Source organism: Microchirus variegatus (assembly GCF_963457635.1).
Source record: "Microchirus variegatus genome assembly, chromosome: 9".
In the NCBI taxonomy this organism is placed as follows: Eukaryota; Metazoa; Chordata; class Actinopteri; order Pleuronectiformes; family Soleidae; genus Microchirus; species Microchirus variegatus.
In genome coordinates, this window is record NC_139810.1 from 18,469,604 (window position 1) to 18,483,263 (window position 13,660).

Genomic DNA, 13,660 nt, shown 5'->3' on the forward strand with positions numbered 1-13,660 from the left:
CGCCACGTTATGTCAAAAACAAAGACCTCAGTCAACGTATCCAGCAGGGAAAAGATAGAAGAGTCATAACATCATTAAAATACTGTCCAAGAACCAGCAAAGTGTGCACTCATCATGACAATTCTATGTAGGGATGAGGCCTTTTGTTTATTTTACAGCACACTCGTTTAAGGATGACATAAGAATAAAAATATGACTCCCACTTGGATTACATTGGAACCAAAGACGTGTCCTTTCAGTATTCATAGAGAATATTGTCTCTCTAACGTCGACTTTGCTATTTCTCCAATGGTGAATCTTCGTCTAATCCCGTTGCTTTATTATCATCCTTTATTCATACATTTCCAAAATCATTTCCTTTTTCCAACCTTAATTTTTTTAACCTCTAGCAGTTCACTACTTACCTTTAATGTCAAATTGCCTTGGGAATAATGCACAACTCCTTATATGGACATCCTCGGGATGTGTGTTTACAGGTCACATATTCAAGCTTTAGAATTTGTTTTTTTTCCGTCTTCTCACATGTTGTCGAGTCAAAGTTGTGATAGAGCGTGTTTCTTTTCTTGTGTGAACTTCGAACTGTGACGTATTTCCAAATTTCACAAATGAGCATATAAAGGGAATCAGTCAGGACTCTGATCATGAGCGTTTGCACAATAGCTCCACTCACTCCATCATTATCACTTTATTCAGATTATCCTGAGACATTCATCGATAATCTTCACCGTCACAATGACTTTACTTATTTTTTTTTCTGATGAATCACATAACCTCCCTCTGTATTATATCTCATTATATAACAGTTATTCTTATTTAAGCTGGTCTCTTCTTTAGAGAATGACCTCTTTACTTCATTTACAGCAACACATAATTCTTCATCCTCACAAGTGACAGGTGTCTGTGGACAGGTCTGTAATTTCTGCACAGTTTGAATAATATTCCATGTTACCACACAGTATAAAACATCAGCGGAAGGTTTAGACACACGACTGTAAATGTGCAAGATGAAAAATGACTTACAAACAGAGCGTTACTCAAGAATTTAAGATTCAGTTCAAGTCTTTTTGTTTGTCCGTTGTACTCAAGGCTTCACAAACAGCAGAATGAAATGACCAAGAACAGTTTACATGGATAATAAACTTTCTCTGGTTTGTCTCTCATTACCCTGTATTATACACAAACACTTTTCAAATCTCATTTCCTCACTGTAGGAGGAACAGTCTGTCAACATCACTCAAGTCAACAATTACAAACTACATAGAAAAATAATCATTTAGCTTTGAGTCCCTCATGACTTTCTGGGTTTGGGGAAGAATCTTAAATGTCACCTATTCACAGTGATTCTTATATTGTTTTTTTTTAAATCAGTAAACTTTAAAACAAACTTTTTAAAAAGTGCAATTATGTTCTCTAGAAAACAAAAATCATCCCAAGTTCATACATGGGGAAACAACTGTCCATGATGGAGCTGTGATGAAGCTGATGTCTGCTGTTGCACTGCTGGGTTGATCTCCCTCACACGTTGGTGACCTCGATGGTGGTGAAACCGCGGATCGGACTTCCCTCGGTTCTGGGTGGAGTCTGGTCTCGAACTTCCCGAGGCAGAGAACCATAGCTGTTGTGGAAACTCAGGTCCAGCCCACTGCGGGCTTTAGGGCTGAATCCTGCTGGAGGCTGGAAAAAAGTCATTTGTATTAGTGTTTTTCATTAGAAAAACAATAAAAGGAATCTTCTGGGGGTCACATGAACTAGTGTGAGTACCTTCCAGTCTTCCAGTCTTGTAATTGTTTCATCTCACCTTGGCAGCCCTGCGTCTCAGCGAGCCTTCGTCATCAGTGAGTCGGCCTGCAGAGCTGGGCTGTCGGCATAAAGAGTTCTGACGCAGCAGCACCGGTGGAGTTCCCAGGCCTAAACGCTCATAGTCCTGTTTAGCATCTGCCCTGCAGGAGGCATGAGAATCAGAAACTAGTGATCCTGATGGAAAATGTGTCTGAGGGAGATGAAGGAGCATGAAGGTTATAGGGTTTTAGCATTTCCTTCTAACATAAACAGAGTCTCCAGTAAGAAATGAGTTTCTCCCCTCACCTCGCAGAGCTAATCACGTTCTTCATCTCCTCGATAAGGTGCCGGCGAACCATGTGCTTGTTGCTGGGAATCCCCAAAGCTGTCGCCATGGCGTCGGTGTTGAATGTGGGGTCGAGCACCATCACGGCTCCGTGGACTCCACTGTTTGGGAGATTTTCAGCGAACTCCTGAGCAGGTGAGGTGACGAGAAAACCACAGAGTGACATCTCGCGTTACAGAACATAAACCGAAAGCACAGCTTTTCCAGGAAACTGTCTCGTGATACCAAATTAGCTGTGACACAACAAGGGAGTCGTGACTGATGAGTAGATATCGGTGTAAATGTATATTCCCTTGGGATATTAAAGGACTGTCAGTCCAGCCGGGCTTATCTCTGCACACCCTGAATGTTTTCATGCCTCATAAAGGAAATGTCTTGTGCTCGGACAGAAGACAATGCTGACGAGTGATATTCATACTGCAGCATCACCTCCAGGCTGTGCTCTGAAAGGCTTTGTAATCAACCGGTGGCAGCTTACACGTACATTAACAAAGGCTTTCTATCACACTGTGGTGATAGCGAGTGCTGAGTAAACACAAGAGATTTCACTCCACTCAGCACAACATGCCTGCAATCTTATAACACATTTGTATTTTATCTAAGCGTGGGGCAAACTGCACGGCCTACAATAATCTGCAGCATTTTTGTTTCAAATAATGTGTTTACTGTGTGCATTCTCTTCCATTCCCTGCTCCCACCTTCAAGTCAATATCTTTGATCCACTTGATGACCCGATGAGAGGTCCACACCAGTGGATCCACGTTCTGGTGCTCACACTGTACGCGGCGAGCCTGCAGTGCCTGCAAACCATATTCACAGACAGGTTCTATTTTTTTTACCAGCTGCTTGTTGCACGGCCCCGAGTCTGACCACTGCTGTCACGTCAGTGCGACACAGCGTGCTGCGGGATTCACACTTACCTCCTTATCAAAACCGAGTAGGTGCAGCAACTCGATGCCCAGCAGCAGGCTGACCTGATGGAACTTCTTGGCGATGTTGAGGTGGCGTTCGAGATCGCGGCGGGTGAGGGAGTTCAGCATGCGCCCGTCTATCAAGTGAGTGTGAAAGGCCTGCGAGTACTGAGGCAAACCCATGTCGCTTAACCAGGCCTTGGCCACCCAGTGATGGTCCATATCTGCAGCCTTGGACAACCTGCAGACAAACAGTGGAGCAAATGTCCCAAATATTCTCACTCAAATGGGTCGGATCGACTGACTTTCACTCTGAAACCACGATAAGCTTCGAGTGAAATATGAACTGCCACTGTGGGGAATTGTTATACCACCAACAGATCCACTGGCATGACTTGACATTATTTGTTGATCGATCCATTGGAAAGTTGACAAAAACATCAGCACGCAACTTAATTCGTCAATTTTGTCAAATAAAAATATCATGGGTTTAGTTATGTGGATTATCCAGAGACACTTCTTCTGTAAATGCACAACATGATTTCAAGTTGTGAAAGTAAATAGCAGGATTTATTTATTTTTCATCCAGCAATCCATTATCTACCGCTTCATCCTCCACATGAGAGTCACAGGACATAGGGTGAAAGGCGAGGTATATCATAGGGCCAACAACCCCAACTGGGGTCAATTTAGAGTGTCCAATTTGCCTAATCCCCAAGTCTACTATCTGGATAACACATACTGTACATCTAGACATTCATTTTTCTATTAAAATCCAATACTATGATATCACTGAAGATCTGCTGTGGAGCCCAAAGAAGAAGCACATGATGACTTCTGAGATTTACAAGATAATTGCAGTGCTTCCTGCACATGCTTTTACTCTAAGTTACCAACAGATGGCCCTCTTACACTATACAACAACATATACAGCTTACATACTGTAAGAATCCCCTGTGTCCCATCCTCACCCTCCACCATTCTCAGCATTTCTGTAATCCTCGATGGCCAGGCGAAGTTTCCGGCGGTGCATCAAGCTGCTGACACCTAAACCCAGCTCCAGGTCTTCATCCGTTAGTCCGAGTAAGACCTGCAAAGTGTCAAAATGGCACCAGTCAGAAGCTTATTAAAGGAGCTAAAACCACACAGACAAAAATGTTCTGTGAAAAAAGTTGTTTGAGGTGATGTATCCAAAATGCCAGTGGTTTTATTCTACCTTGCCACTTTTGACGTTTTCTGAGCAGGTGCGGATGTACATGGGCATCGCCATGACAACCTCAAGCCAAGCCTGAACCGTGCCCGCCCTCCACTGAGACATAGGTGTATGCCTGGCCAGCTCCACCTGCTGGAGGCGGTCCAGCTGGTCCTCTGACCCGTCTGAGAGGCTGTGGCGAGTCGGGCTGCATATGCTGTCTGAGTCTGGTGTGAGTGGGTGAAGGAAAGGGGGGGAGGGGGGGTCATGTGGGTGATGGCGTGGAGGTTGTGAGTGAAGGCAGAGGTGGCAGTGGGTACAGTGGGTACAGTGGGCAATGGAGAAAACAAATAAAAACCTTCCGTGAAGTAAAAAATGCAACAAGTTAAAATCACTACTACATGAAATCAGAGGGGGAAAGAAACTGAATTCCCTCGAAAAAACAAACAGGCTTTTAACAACGTTTTAAGCTTTTGGCTGCAAGACAGCGAGTGTCTGCCCGTGATGTTATAAACAATGTTGCAGCTTTTACGAGAGAGCTTTTCACTCGAGAATTTCATTTAACAGGCAGCTGTTTGATGAGTCATCGGTCTGAAGCGGCCTGCAGCAACAGCTGACGATGAAAACTAAAGGCCTGTCATTATGAAAAGTCCCTTTTATTATGATGTATTATGACCACATTAAAAAATATATGTCCCAATATAAATATTTTTTTACAATTTGCCAATATTAAATTCTTACATCAGTAATTATTTGCTTCTTATGTTCCTTATTTTGTACTATTGCTCATCTGTTGCTATTATGTATATATGAGATTTTAATCTCAATAAGGCCTTCCTAGATAAATGAAGTTTATGAAATAAATAAACGTGCTGCTTTTACTTTAATTTTTTCAACATTTGAGTGTCAGAATCAAGCCAAGAAATAAGTCCAATGACAATTCTACGTCTTTACCAGCAGGTGGCAATCTAGCACCAGTTTGGAAGCATTGAGTGCTGGCTTTAATATTGAATATATTATCACGGCTCATGGCGTGCAGTGATATATATGGGGAGGTGTGGCCTGTCAGTTTGAGGTGTGTGTGCCTTTATTTTCCCTGAGAATAAAACAAAGTACACTGTTTTGTGACGCGACTGTAGGCTCCGGCTAAATGTCCAGCTCCCAACAGCGACTGGACGCTATCGTGAGCCTCACACGAAGCAGCGACGTTGAGAAACTGAATGGTGCTTCTCTTACTGTGTCACCTTGTTCCATGGACTCTTAACGCACCACCATGTTTTTACAATGTCATCACTGTGAGTGTGGACATAATTAATCTCAAACTGGATGTTTTTATGTGCCCTCTTAAATGAATGAATACATGGAATGAACACATTCCACTGCCCTTCAAAGCCAATTAAAACCAATTCATATTCATCTGAATTTGGGCTCATGCCAGTAATGCACTTTTTAGATGAACAGAATGCACAGGAAGGTCACATGAGGCACTCAAAAGTGACCGTCTGACATTGGGACTGCTCGACTGTGACTCCTGTGGGGCTGACCTTATGCCCTTCAGGAGTGGGCCAGATGAGCCACAGCTATGGTTGAATACAATGTCAATGTCACACTGCCTACATACATACATACATACATACATACATTCTTTGTCTGCTGCCTAAAGCTGGTATAAGCTCCCATTATTGCTACAGTACAGCAGCATTTCGACAATAGGAGGTAGTTGGTGTTGTGTACCAAGAGGCGCATATTTGTATGTGGCTTTATCACACATTTTACAGACTGTATAATGAAATGGTTTACATTTAAATTCATTCATTCGTATACCGAATTAATGACATTCCAGCTGACATAAGGTGAAAGGCAACAGTACATCCCGGCCAAGTCAATTGTCAATTCACTCTCACATTCACAACTAGCTACGGTTAATTTAGAGTGTCTAGTTAACCTGTGCATGTTTTGGGACTATGGGAGAAAGGGAAAACATGCAAACTCCATGCAGAGTTGCATGCCGACCGCGCCCTTGTTCAAAATCCGGGTCTCTTTGCTGCAACTCAAAAGCTCTAACCACTTAACCACCCATTTGAATGAATTCACTTGAGCCCAATTCACAAATGAATACACCTACTCTGTGTTTGGCTCAGTTATCTGATAGGTTGGCAGGGTCTCTGCAGGTTTCAACAAGTCAAATTTAAGACTTTTAAAGACTTTTTTAAAGACCATAATAAAAACAATATAAGACCCATTTCAAATCCATACTGGCAAAAAAGTACAAAAGACATGAAGGAAAATTGGAGCCACAAATCGTTGAACTTTGCAATTGGGCTTAGCTGTGGGCTTTCATTAAGTTTTCTCCGCTGCTATGCTAAGCTGTAACACACCGCGGCGCGCGCACAGCACACTAGCTAGTGGTGCTCGATAAATTGTCACCGGGCAGCACAGGTGGCCTAATTTAGTTCCGTGTTGTAGTTATGTTATCGCATCCTCAAAAATAGAAACATTTCAAAGCGAAAACTGAAGATTATGCATGTTTTAAATTAAAATCACGTTAATAGATTTTTAAGAACTTTCAAAACTGCATTTAAGACCTATTATGAGATTTTAGGGGAATTAAAGACATTTTAAGGCTTTAAATTTAAATTATTGGATTTAAGACTTTTTAAGATTTTTTAAGACCACGCGGATACCCTTGGTTGGTTAGCTAAGCTAATATAGCTGTGGGGGCTGACCTTATGGCTAATAGCCTCACTAACATACTGTAGCTTAGCTAGCTAACCAACAGGGTCGTACCTATGTTCCCCGGGTCCTATGTTCCCCGTTTTTCCCAAAAAAGGTCCACTTTGTATGTGACAGGGGAACATAGGACCCTTTTTTTGAAAAAGGGTAGGGTTAGAGAAAGGGTCCTATGTTCCGCGGTCACATAAAAAACGGGGAACATAGGACCCGGGGAACATAGGTACAGTCCATAACCAACTAGAGAGCCAAAATATGTTTCTATTATCAAGGCCCTGCCCTGTTTCCAGTTAGGGGAGAATGACATTGACTAGATTCAGCAATTAAGCATCGACACAGGCAAATTTTTTTGTCATATCTGGTAAATGCAAGTCACTGCTTTAGTCGACTATCTGAATAATATGTTGAAATAATGATGCTAATGTGCCATAGAAAGTTCCACACCAGGTTTTTGGTGGAGTCATGTTGCTGTTGCCAACAAAAAAAAACCAGATTAGGCATGTATAACAATTTACACACAGTCGCTCACATCGTTTTTGCATCAGAATTAGATGGAACTTGAAGAAGTGCTTCATTTCACTGTGTGATTGGTTGAGAGTGAGAAGGCATCTGCAAACACAGCGTGCAACCCGACACAGTTTGTTTTGTCTGCAATTGGAACCGTTATACCTTTTGGTGTGATTGGTCACGTCTTGGGTCACTTGACTGTGTTGAGAGTCCGGTGCAGGTCAGGCAAAAGGTTAAGTGTTAGAGGTCAGGGTCAAATCAAAGCAGAGCATTATTGACACCAAGTGCTGACACATATGAGTTATGTGTTGTGTTCTGACATGGCTTCCTTTCTCTCCACCATTTTTTTTTATAACATATTTTTTTTTTATTGATCTCAGTAGAACAGGATGTTTGAATTGGGAGTTGGAATGGGAGGAAAGGAGGCCATGTGGAAGCTTTTGTCCTCTGACAGAGGGACTGGGGGAAGCTAACACTTATGTTAAAAATGGCAATTCCCTTGGCATAGGGAGACAAATCAGGATTAGATCCGTACAACGACACAGGGACACATACACACTGAAACATCAACACAGGGAAAGAGAGGACAGCCACATGGAAATTCAACATTACTTATTTTATTTTAAAATAATTTTATCCTTTTCATTTAGTTCTTTTGAGGGTGATTTTGTTGCCATGCCTTGAAAAGTTTGCTACGAGCCACTGCTAAACATCTCAGGACCTCACAACGGAAGTCCTCGAATGAGGCCTACATCTTTTGACTTTAAATAAAACTCTTTAATAATAATATTAATTTCATTTCTGTGATGCTATCTCATTTACAAAAAGGAAAATATCTGTGGAACATAAAAAGAAAAAAAAAAAGAAACCAAACAAAGAGACTGTGGCTCTAGAACTAAAAACGATACAACAGTTTTCATTTGATATGTTCTTTTCCCCATCGGCATGGGGATATAAGTTTGATTACATGAAAAAATAAAAAATAATCTTGATTTTCATACATTTCACTGAATGTGTAATGAGATAAACTGGCTGAGCTATTTTTCGTATACATACAATTAAATACATCAGGACTAATCTCTAAATAATCTCAGTGGTTCACTTCTAAACCTGCAAACCCAGATTTGGGCTGAGCAAAGGGTTAAATAATAATAATCTCCACACTGCTTTACATGTGCACTGTATTGACAAGCATTGCGGTTAAATACAGCTCCAATGTAGTCTGTGAGTCTATGGTGTTTCAGGTGAACCTGACAAATACACACTGTTAGTTTAATATCAGGGAGAGTTCAGACTTCCTGAGGGTCAGTGCAGACTCCTGCTCAATCCATCGCATGGATTTACAGAAAATCCAATGTCTTTAGTCATTCCTTCGCTCAAAGAAATGCTATTAACCTTTGGCACAAAGTTAATTGCTTTTTGTAGCAATGGCTTAAACTGGCACTTGTTATTGTCAGAGTGGTTCAATGAACATTTGCTCCGTAATCAGGCCTCAAAAATTGACACAACTGTGATTTTCTGGCCCAGTTCCTGAGGTTTGGAAAAGCCTTCATCAGTCTAATAATTATTATTTCTCGTTGGTATAGCTGATATTTACTGTGCTATGACAAATGACTTTGTCTTTTATAGTAGCTTCTCCCAGACTATTTCTACTCTCCACAGTTTTTGAAGTATATATAAAAAAAATGATAGCTGGAAGCTAATTTTAGATCTTACAGAGAGAAAATGGAATAAAGCTCCATGAATCAGTGGAATAATTATGTCATCATTCAAAGTGTAGAGTTTGGTTTCCTCTGTGACTGTTGACCTTTACTATACCACATGTAATTTGGCATGAAGAGGCATGTAGGTGCAAATTAAAGCACGTCATGTTTGGGATGTTATGCTCTTGAACACAGATCAGAGAACTATTTGAAAAGCAGAGGGACAATTAATCATAGAGGAAACCATGGATAAACACAGTGAAATCAGTAACTGACCTCTCTTTTTTTTTTTTTTTAGACAATTAGACAGTTTCGTCTCAACAGCAGACCCAGAGAAAGACATCTGCCTTTAGCAGGGTTTTCCTTTAACAAGCATTTATGGACTGGGGACATTTGCATGCATGTCACACATGTACCTTTGTCATGTACATTCTATCATTACAGATAGAAAAGGAAAATGTGGCGTTCACGTTGCTGAGGAACAAACTGTTCTGCATAGAAAGTTCATTCTTTGCTTAGCGACGTCTTTGAAGTCTCATTTGAGGAAACATGAAGCAGCGCCTCTGCACAGCTTTCTCGACAGCTGAGGGATGAGTTGTACAACTGCATCGGCTGTGGATTTGAGGAGTCTGCATGTAGCCTACAGGAAACTGTTCTCGTCATGGCAGTGTGGAGGGAGGGGGAGGGGGACGGGGGGCGCAGGGGGTGGACCAAGCAGGACAATAAACAGGGAGGAGTTTAAGTTAAAAGGTAGTGAGAGGAGGGGAGAACATGTCAAAAACAACAAAAGGCATTCAGGACAAGGAGACATTTACAAGCACAAAGTGCACATCAACTGTTGTTATTTACACGTACAGCAGTCCTTCAAGTTTTCGGGTGAAAACAATTTTAAGAATAATTAAAAGGTCTGATAACACAGTCATTTTGGAGGGCAGATACAACAGAACACATCCACGTGGTCGCTGTGTCACACGGTTCACTCTATTTACACACAGGTGCAATTCGCTTGATAAGGTTTTACACGCCTCCGCCTCCGGACATGGCCTCCGACCATGGACAACACACACACACACACACACATGCACACGCTCTCACACACACATGTGAGACTGCACAGGCACGCATATCAGTATATCTGTACACCGTGACATCAAAATGCACATCCGTCATTCTTGCACACAAGCGCTTCAACACAATTCTGTCTTCTAACAATTGCCAAAACGGCTCCCCGGGATGTTCGCTCGAGCATGTGTGCTTTACCAGTCTGCATCTTCCTCAATGTAATAATCAGGTGTTGATGTACCATCGAACAAACCGGGGTCAAGAGACTTGCGCTGTTTTCCCCGGGCAAAGACGCGTGACAGAGAGCCCAGACCCATCTTCTCTTTCTTCTTCTTACGCTTCGCCTCCTCCAAATCTTCTAGGGACTGAAGGGAAAGAGAGAGAGGATGAAACGATATAGGCAAATTAACAGAAACGCAAGATCAGAGGTGTCAGCGAAGGAGCGGAGAGTGGGACGACAGAAAGACCAGTAGACATCACGACAAAAAAAAAGAAAAAGTGGCGCTTCACATGCTGCGAGGCGTGCACTGCAACTTCGTCCACAACCGCAACTGCTTCTCAAGTCACAGCTGCGGAGTGAATACACAACTAGACTGTGTAGGGCAAACACATATTCAGCCATAATGATGGTGGAGAGAAAACAACAGCAGCCAGTGCAGGAGGACAGCTGGCAGTTACCACAAAGGAGGTAATTACTTGGGAGGGTGCAGTGGTGGGCAGCTCTTACATTGCAGAGGGAGTGAGTCCGATGGCGTGGTGAGTTGATGTCACTGGGCGTGGACGACCGGTCTCCCTCCAACGCTGAGGCGTCGGAGATGATGGAGGGCTGGCGCGAGTGGCACGGGCTCACCCGCACAGCGGCCACTAAAATGGGGCAAGAAGAAAAAGAGGAGGAGAAAAAAAAAAGAAAAAGAGGCTTGTTTTCTTTGGGGTGTGTTCAGGCATCAAAAGGAGCGAGGGGGTGGGGTTGTGGAAATCATTTTTTTTTTCTGCTCACATAAAATATAGATTTTTAAAAAGCCCCAAACTAACAGCCTGACATTATTTGTAATCATCCACAGTTGCTAAGCAACAGTGAAAACATGTTCACAGAGGTTGAATGTGTATACCATTGAGACTGATAGAGTCAATTGCAAAAAAGTATATATTTTTTTAGCAGTTTTTGACTGCTGACTTCTTCTTCTTGTTTTCATTTTCTTTTCTTTCTCTTTTTGTCTGTGCCTGTTTTTTCTTTTTCTCAAGATGCCACCAATGAGTTAACAACCTGTGTGAACCTATGGTTCCATGAGTAATCTGTGTAAGTAAATGATTTAATGTGACTTTTCTGTGATATGATGATAATTATTACTCAATGACAATATTGCCTTGACTTTATCGTGTGTATTTCATATGATTTGCATGTTGTGCCTCAAACTGGCCTTCATATGTAGAAGACATTGTTTTATTAGATTGGACCAAAAGAAGAAAGGAAAAAGGTTTTCCCCTGTGCATAAGTCATGTAAAACGATGGACCTATATTTATGAGAGGCCCAAGAGTCCAGAAATTATTGAGTGAAAGTGAAATTATTACTAAGTCAGATGTAAAAGAAAAATGTCCTTTTCCTCAGAAACTGGGTCACAGCATGCAGACAAAAAAAGAATCTCCCAAAAACATCTGTAACATTTTAAAAAAGAAAGAAACAGGAGTTAACAGCCAATTCAACCAATCCTACGCTGCCACCGAGTGTAAACACAGAGGCAACATTTGTGTGCTGAGACGGTGACAGGAAGCTGGGGAGCCAAAATGTTGGTGCACTGTTGCTGCTACAAAAAAAAAAAGCACACACGCGACACCACGCCACGACCAGAGCATCACGAGAGGCCAATAATGTGGTCGTACTGAGCGCATGGCACAAACTGACATGAGTACATGAAAGTGTGGGTCGGTTTATGTAAAGGATGAGGCTGTGAGGGTGTATAAGTGCTATGTGTGCCTACCTTGTCGGTCAGTGGGATGACCAGGGTGGACATAAAGCGTCTGCTGACTCTGTCTGATGGCAGCAGTCAGGGGAAGGTCTGCTTGCATCACCCACTCCTGGCTGTTGCCGTTGACAACCGTCTCCGTGGGCATGGCCAGAGAGTGGCGCTTGGGCACGTCCTTGGTCAGGGTGGCTAGTGACTGTTTGGCCTTAGGAGAGCAGACACACGGACGCAATTAGGTAGACAGCGAAATCTACGTGGAATTAACAATCCCAGAGAGAAATAGCTTTTTGTGACTTGGTGTTTCTGTAAGTTGTTATTGTTGTTTTATTTATGTGCATGTTATGTGTCCATAATCCTTCAGAAAGTACATGTATAGATGTCAGTTCTCCCCTGGGCACCTTGGTTTGTTGTGTCAAAAATCTTCAAGCACTGAAGGACTGCTTTTTCTTACTTTCTGAGGTGGAAGTTAGTGGTCAATTGTGTATAAAAAAGGAAAGAGCTGCTTTTCCACATATTAAATTAGCCTGTGACAAAATGAAAAAATGAAAACAACTTTTGTTTTTTAATTCAACAGAAACAACAATATGCTCCTGGAACCTTGCGAGACTGTGCTGTTGTGTGTGTGTGTGTCTATGCTTTTCATTACGCGTCGAGGCGTTTTCTGATTAGAATTGGCGCGTTGCCGTTTCACAAGTGCTTGAAAACCCTGTTAATCTGCGAATCTCATCATCATGCAAAGCGGCAAGAGGCTGCAAATCAACACCCAGCACCGTCAGCGTCACTGCAATCATCTGCTACCTCACTGTGGTCAAATGATCAAATTACAATCTTTGCTTTGCAAAACAGAATCACAATCACATACCGAATCATTAGTTGGCAGAATGCTGATACACATTTCCCCCCCCCCCATGCTCTTTATATTTAATTTCAGATAAATCACAGCAGGAAACCCAAGAGGTCACCAATGTTAGGATCACTGGGTCAGGGGGCGGCCGAGGGTCAGTCAAACACGTGCAACGGAGGAGGGGCTTTCCAAGATGGATATCAGATCACAAATAGGAGAGATATTTCCAAAGAGTGGGAGGGTCAAGACATCATATTTTCAAGCTGGGAACCCATCTTACCGCCATGACCCTAGATGAGTAGTCCCTCTCTGCGAGCCGCTCAAACACCCGGAACTCCATTCTCTGATTGACACAGTTACTCATCTGGTGGGGGTTGGAGACATGAGGGATGGCTATACTTTTATGTTCAACAGCTTGATTTGTTTCATCATATGCAGCATACCCAAAATAACACATAGTAATAGATGCATGGTACACTGAACCTGAAACAGACAACAGAGACTCTGTGCTTTCCTTGTGATACCTTTGTTTTCTCGGCCGTGATATCAGCAAAACAGTAAGACTTTTTCAAAAGTAACGTCTAACTCTACAATCCCAAAGAAAAGTAGACGGGGCAATTGAGA

The 13,660-nt window shown here is 42.3% G+C and overlaps 1 protein-coding gene across 5 annotated transcripts in view; it reads right to left on the minus strand.

Annotated features, from left to right (window-relative positions):
* Nucleotides 1-764: 764 nt before the first annotated feature.
* Nucleotides 765-13,660, minus strand: part of kazna (kazrin, periplakin interacting protein a) — a 104,586-nt gene continuing 91,690 nt past the window's right edge. For 3 of the 5 annotated variants that reach the window (XM_083895367.1, XM_083895366.1, XM_083895369.1), the window contains 11 exons: nucleotides 13,317-13,400; nucleotides 12,208-12,397; nucleotides 10,958-11,094; nucleotides 10,472-10,595; nucleotides 4,253-4,455; nucleotides 4,008-4,126; nucleotides 3,046-3,277; nucleotides 2,824-2,925; nucleotides 2,086-2,252; nucleotides 1,799-1,940; nucleotides 765-1,674 (listed from right to left, as the gene is read on the minus strand). In XM_083895367.1, coding sequence (XP_083751493.1) covers nucleotides 1,516-1,674; nucleotides 1,799-1,940; nucleotides 2,086-2,252; nucleotides 2,824-2,925; nucleotides 3,046-3,277; nucleotides 4,008-4,126; nucleotides 4,253-4,455; nucleotides 10,472-10,595; nucleotides 10,958-11,094; nucleotides 12,208-12,397; nucleotides 13,317-13,400 — 1,659 coding nt within the window. In that variant the 3' untranslated portion in view covers nucleotides 765-1,515. Of the gene's footprint in view, nucleotides 1,675-1,798; nucleotides 1,941-2,085; nucleotides 2,253-2,823; nucleotides 2,926-3,045; nucleotides 3,278-4,007; nucleotides 4,127-4,252; nucleotides 4,456-9,829; nucleotides 10,596-10,957; nucleotides 11,095-12,207; nucleotides 12,398-13,316; nucleotides 13,401-13,660 lie in introns of those variants that run through there. The other 2 variants (XM_083895368.1, XM_083895370.1) reach the window with 2 other exon arrangements.